The sequence below is a fragment of the Austrofundulus limnaeus genome, unplaced genomic scaffold, assembly GCF_001266775.1.
Source record: "Austrofundulus limnaeus strain Quisiro unplaced genomic scaffold, Austrofundulus_limnaeus-1.0 Scaffold358, whole genome shotgun sequence".
Taxonomy (NCBI): Eukaryota; Metazoa; Chordata; class Actinopteri; order Cyprinodontiformes; family Rivulidae; genus Austrofundulus; species Austrofundulus limnaeus.
This window is the reverse complement of record NW_013952760.1, coordinates 310,276-316,616: the sequence shown is the minus strand read 5'-3', so window position 1 is coordinate 316,616 and position 6,341 is coordinate 310,276. Positions and strand designations below refer to the sequence as shown.

The window sequence follows — 6,341 nt, the reverse complement described above, 5'->3', positions numbered from 1 at the left end:
CTATAGCAGCAGAAATGAAGAATAATTCAGGAAACCTAAGTCTAACTATAGGATTTATGAAAAAGGAAAGTCTTCAGTCTTCAGGTGGGTGCTGCTGCATCATATCTTTACCTGCTTGACTGTGTTTCCTGCAGCCTCCTCAGCAGACATGGAGCGTACGTTCATCGCTGTGAAGCCTGATGGCGTCCAGAGAGGACTGTGTGGTGAGATCATCAAGCGCTTCGAGCAGAGGGGCTTCAAGCTGGTCGCTGCCAAATTCGTGCAGGTAACCATGGCTACGATAAACACCTGTTTGCACCAGTGTGCAGGTACCTGCACCACACAGAACCAGGACTTCTTTAAAACCAGTAAATCAGGTTTAGGTTTCAGGTTCTGGTCTTCAGTTTTAAAATGATTGACATGTGAAACCAGATGGGACTGGATCCTCTTTAGACCCTGCAGAGAACCTGTTCTCCTGTTTTCTTCTCAGGGCTCTGAAGACCACCTGAAGCAGCACTACCTGGACCTGAAGGACATGCCTTTCTACGCAGGACTCTGCAAATACATGTCCTCTGGACCAATCCTTGCCATGGTAACACAAACACAAACACAAACACAAACACACCGTCTGCTTTTAGCTCCTTCCCTTACGTCAGCCAGCTCTCAAGGACTCTGTTGGTTTTAGCCCCTCAGACCTTGGACCCAGAGACCAGGTTTTATTTTTAAAGACACAGAATCCTTGAGGCTGAGATCTGGGCTTTAGTCTCCTGACTGGTTTTAAACTGGTTCAGTCTCTGTCCATTACTGGGTTTAGGGTTCTGTAGGGATCCTGCTCAGGCTGAAGGATTCCTGATCTGAAAACTGTTGAGCAAAACCAGATCTGGTTCCTGTCAGGTGACCACAGGTGGGTCGGTCTGTGTGTTTCAGGTCTGGGAGGGTCAGAGCATCGTGAAGCTGGCCAGGATGATGCTGGGTGAGACCAACCCTGCTGACTCCAAGCCCGGCAGCATCCGTGGAGACCTGTGCATCAACATCGGCAGGTGAGTGAACAACTGATAATCAGATAATTATCAGYTATTAATTAGAGAATAACCAAGTAAAACCTTGGTATTGATCAGGTATTAATCATAATTAGGTAATAATCAGGCATTGATCTGTAATAAAAGGTAATAATCTAGTAACAAACAGATTAGAATTATGTAATAGTTAGTAATAATTAGGTAATAACTTGATGAGAATCAGGTATTCATCAGGTAAAAATCAGCTAATATACAGGTATTACAGGTTTTTATTAGGTAATAAACAAGTAATAATCAGGTAATAAGTTAGGTAATATGGTATTAATCTGTTAATAAATATGTAGTAATCAGGTAATAAATAGGCATTAATCAGGTATTAATAAGTTTATAAGTAATAATCAAGTATTAATCAGTTAAAAATATGTTTTAATAAGGCAATAAGTTAGGTAATAATCAGGTAATAATCAGGTAATGAATTCGGCTAGAAGTTAGGTTATAAGGTATTATCAGTTAATAAATATGTATTAGTCAGGTAATAAATAGGTATTAAAAGGTAATAAGTTAGGTACTAATCAGATAATAAGTTAGGTAATAATAAGTTATTAAACTGTTAATAAATATGTAGTAATCAGGTAACAATTAGGCTGTAAGTTAGGTAATAATAAAGTGTTAATAAGTTAATAAATATGTATTWATCAGATAACAAATAGGTAATAATGAGGTATTAATCAATTAATAAATATGTATTAATCAGGTAATAAATTGGAATTAATCATGTAATAATAAGGTAATAAGTTAGGTAATAAGCTATTAATCAGTTAATATGTATTAATCAGGCAATAAATAGGTAATAATCAGGTATTAAGTTTATAAGTTAAGTAATAATCAGGTAATAATCAGTTAAAATATGTATTACTCAGGTAATAAACAGGTAATAATCAGGTATTAAGTTCATAAGTTAAGTAATAATCAGGTAATAATCAGTTAAAATATGTATTACTCAGGTAATAAACAGGTAATAATCAGGTATTAAGTTCATAAGTTAAGTAATAATCAGGTAATAATCAGTTAAAATATGTATTACTCAGGTAATAAACAGGTAATAATCAGGTATTAAGTTCATAAGTTAAGTAATAATCTGGTAATAATCAGTTAAAATAGGTATTAATGAGGAAATAAATAGGTATTAAGGTTAAAAGTTAGGTAATAACCATGTAATAAGCGAAGTAATAAGCCTGTAATAAGCATGTGTTATTCTGGTCTCCTCAGGAACATCATCCACGGCAGCGACACCCTGGAAAACGCCAAGAGGGAGGTTGACTTGTGGTTCAAGGCCGAGGAGTTTGTCAACTGGACCCCCTGCTCTCAGGCCTTCCTGTATGAGTAAACCCCACCCACTAACYGAAACCCCGCCCTCCACCACTGGCTCCACCCACTCTACAGTCGATCCTCTGACTTGGTTTTCTCCAATCAAACCACAACATGATCAATAAAGTCTCATGTTAACAGTTTGTGTGTTTTTAATGGAGACAAACCGGGTCTTCAGGGACCAGAATCAGAACTTCTCTGGGTTTGACTCAACTTTGGGTCCAGAAGCTTTTTTCTGTCTGAAAGAGGTCAAAGTTTAAAATGTTCCTTTAGGAAACTCCGATTTAAAAAGGCCAATTAAAAAGTAGTAAAATGGTAGCTTATAGCTGAAACAGCAAAAGATTGGCTGAAAGTAGCTAGAAGCTAGCCAAAACCTTTAAGRACCAAAACATTAGCTAAAGCAAAAAGTATGAAAAAAAATCTTGCATTTCTTGTTTTCACTCAAAGACAAAAAAAAAAAATTTCAAAATAAATGAATTTTCTTCAATAAGATTTTATTACATAAACTGTAAAGTTATTTCTCTTGTTCACAATCATGACACCAAATATAAAAACCTTCATCAGTTAAACCTTTACAGATTCTTCTTATTTSAACATTTCACAACATTAACTTTTACAAACATTCAGTCACTTTATGAAAAGGTTTTCTATAAAAATCTGTTTGTCACAAACATTTAATTTATTTATAACAAMAAGATAAAAGGTTATTTTTCTGATTCAAAGCTGCCGAACAGATAAAAGTTGAACAGTTTTATTATTTATCTGATAGATTTGTTTGTGGAGCTGCAGGTTAAAGATTAAATGAAAGTCTTTTAATGTGTAGCTGWTTTTATTTTAGACAAAATGAGCGACTCAAAAAATAAACTTCATGAGACGTTGAACCAGAACCACAGACTGAAATAAAATCTGTTCAAAAAAAAAAACTTTCTGAAACATTTGATGAGTTTTCAGCCCAACATAAAAGGATCTGAAGGTTTTAACTTTCAGCAAGAAAAAAATCTTAATAAAATATAACTTGAACAAAAAACAATAAATCAATAAAAACAAACTTTAGTGAAATTTAATCTCAAAGTAAAAATTAAATAAATAATGAGATGAGTTTACTAAAACCAAAAGTTTCCAACAGGAAGAGAAAAGAACCTGGTTTGTCCCACAGAGGACACCGTAGAGCTGAAAACATAAAAAAAATAAAAAATTTAACCAAATAAAAACATTTTTATTGATTCTGTCAACAGATTTCTTTATCGTTTCTTAAAGGATGTGAAGAAAAAACTAATTAAATTGATAAAAACAGATCAGTTGTGCAGTTTTTGACCTGTTCCGAGGATCAGTCCAGGTTTTTCTTTTAGAACCAAAACAACAACAAATTCTCTGAAGTTTCTTGTTTTTGTTTATTTTTGTAAACAGATGCTTCATTTCAACAAGCTGCTTCCTGATTGGATGAAAACAAATTTTAAATTAAATGATCAATTTTTCTTTCTGATAATAAAATATTTGATAGAAAAACAAAAAATCTGGGATTTTAAAAGAAAATCTAAAAAAAGTCTTTGTTTTAGTAAACTTTACTAAGTGAGAAAAATTAACCATAACCGGTTTATAGTTTATATTGTATTTTAGTACCTCGACATTAAAACAATAATTTCATGTTTTTATTTTCTTTTTTGTTGAAAAACTTTAAAACACTGACAATAAACTAASATCCAACTTTACAGTAAATATTAATACTGCTGTACTTTTATTTTATCTGTTAATAATTTATTTATTAAGTCTGATAAACTTCAGTTTTATTGAGGTTTAATTACTGAAATCAAAATAATCTGATAAATTTAGTTGTATTTATTTTGACTGATATGATTAAAACTTTTTACTGATCAATTAATAAACTACACTTTTAGATTTATATAAATCTGTCTTTACTAACAATAATAAAACTTTTCATTTTCACTTTGTTGGAACAATTCCATGAAACAAATAAAGAATAAAATATTTGAACAAACAGAAAATCTGACGACGACTCGCTTCACATTTTTTCTTTTAAACCAACTTTGAACTGAAACAGAGAATAAATATTAAAGTAAAGAAAGCCTCCAGCTGAGCAGAAACTGGGTGATTTGAGTTCAGTCCATGAAGTTAAAACCAGTTATTTTTCCACGCAGCACCTGAACGCATCACAGAAACACAAACACATACGTTTAACAGCGACAAACGATCCAAACGTTGGAAATAAAATCACACAAACTCTTTTCCTCCTTCGTGCCTCTTCAGTGCGGCTCCTTCAGTTTGTGCTGACTCAGCACCAGGACATTTTTTCTGTTTTTGTGAAATGAAAGRGGCAGCAGGAGGAGTTCTCTCTGAACTTTGAGCAGTTTTGCTCCAACAGAGGAGAAAATGTTTTAGCTGGAGAGGAAACCTGCAGACGAGCCGTTGGTTTCTGTTCCGACTCTCTTCATCCTGCTGTCCTCCTCCTCTTCCTCCGTCTGCAGACCTGAACACAACAAACAACTAAATCTGAAGGAAAAACAGCTTCAGACTCGTCTCCATCAGAACAGAAAMGATTTTAACGAGTGCCAGCAGGTGGCGCTACAGGTAACGTCAGTCATGAAGCAAAGTTAACTCACTTCCTGTTTGATCACTTCCTGTCAGAGTACCTGAACACTTCTTCTTTCATTAATTCATGTCTGATCAAATACTGATTAAAATCCTTCAGTTCCACCACTTCCTGTCTGAACACCTGTGACTGACCACTTCCTGTCTAAGTACTTCCTGATCGACCACTTCCTGTCTGAGTCCAGGTGGCAGGTGTGTTTACCTGGTCCCCCCTCGGTGTCGGGGTCAGCTGAGGTGGGCTGGGCTGCCGAGGCCGGGGGAGGGGGTGATGGGTAATCGGGCGGAGTCTCGTTCTCGTCTCCCGACAGGTTCCTGGGTACTCCTGTTACCATGGCGCCGGAGAGGCTGACGGGGCGCTTAGCAACAGGTAACTTCCTCTCTGAGAGACGGAGAGTTAACAGAAGTCACGTCTCTGAATAAAACCAGAAGCGGTCAGGTCTGAGGGGACGTACTTTTCTTCTGTCCTCTGTACTGCTGGGACTTCCTCCTCTGTTTGGACGCTGCAGACTGTCCGTCTCTGGACCCTGGAACAAAGGAAGTCCTTACAGACCGGGGCTCACCTGTCCCCTCAGGAGGCCCGGCTCAGGTGAGGCTTACCTGCGTTGACGGCGGGAGGCTGCAGCTGGTACCCGGTCAGCTGGCACCAGCCCACCGGGTACAGGTCCGGGGACTGGCAGTCCACCCACTGGTCGTACTCGTCCTCCCAGCCGTCGAAGTGGACCCGCAGCAGCCGGTGGACGATGCGGGTCACCGTGGCCACGCAGACCAGCCGAGGCTCCATCAGGTCCACGGCTTCCAGCTTCATCCCGGGACGGAAACCGTGGTTTGGGACTTCCTGTCGGGATAGGAAGTTGAGTAAGAGCTGTGGACAGTGAGGACAAGTCCAGGTCCAGGAGCAGGACTGAGGACTGCCGGGYTACAGGGAGGTCTCACCTTGTTGAAGAGGTTGACAGGTGCAGCCACAGACTTGGTCTCCTTCAGATACTCGAACCACCTGAAGGGCAGACTGCRGTAACCTGACACACCAGACCAGAGTTTTTGGTGAACCGGGTCCTGAAAGTCCAGGTTTTATAACTCTACAGAACATTTCCAGGACTTCCTACAAACCTAACAGTTCCTAACTTTACTTAAACAATAATGTTCATTTATGGTTTTATTAAAGTGTCGCAGAGCAACCTTCACAGCCCCGCCTCCAAGTGGGCGGGGCCATTCTACCTCGAGGGGGCGTCAGCTCGATGTTATTGATCTCACAYAAGCCAGCGGGGAAGATGGACGGAGACGTGGAGTGATAACAGAACCAGTCTGAGCCGTCTGCAGCTTCTGATCCATCAATGCCGATCATCAGGTACCCGTCTGCCAGAACCTGTC

The 6,341-nt window shown here is 38.5% G+C and overlaps 2 protein-coding genes across 2 annotated transcripts in view; one reads left to right on the top strand and one right to left on the bottom strand.

The window, feature by feature from the left end:
- The window catches only part of LOC106528082 (nucleoside diphosphate kinase B), a 4,077-nt gene extending 1,571 nt beyond the window's left edge, over nt 1–2,506 (top strand). Inside the window, exons 2-5 of the mRNA XM_014023154.1 lie at nt 135–265; nt 470–571; nt 907–1,019; nt 2,268–2,506. Coding sequence (XP_013878608.1) covers nt 149–265; nt 470–571; nt 907–1,019; nt 2,268–2,385 — 450 coding nt within the window. The 5' untranslated portion in view covers nt 135–148 and the 3' untranslated portion in view covers nt 2,386–2,506. The remainder of the gene's footprint in view (nt 1–134; nt 266–469; nt 572–906; nt 1,020–2,267) is intronic.
- Nucleotides 2,507–2,839: 333 nt separating this feature from the next.
- LOC106528081 (MBT domain-containing protein 1) overlaps nt 2,840–6,341 on the bottom strand; it is a gene marked incomplete in the record, with an annotated part of 16,345 nt that continues 12,843 nt past the window's right edge. The window contains 6 exon segments of the mRNA XM_014023153.1: nt 2,840–4,851; nt 5,176–5,352; nt 5,426–5,497; nt 5,571–5,808; nt 5,907–5,989; nt 6,189–6,336. Coding sequence (XP_013878607.1) covers nt 4,760–4,851; nt 5,176–5,352; nt 5,426–5,497; nt 5,571–5,808; nt 5,907–5,989; nt 6,189–6,336 — 810 coding nt within the window.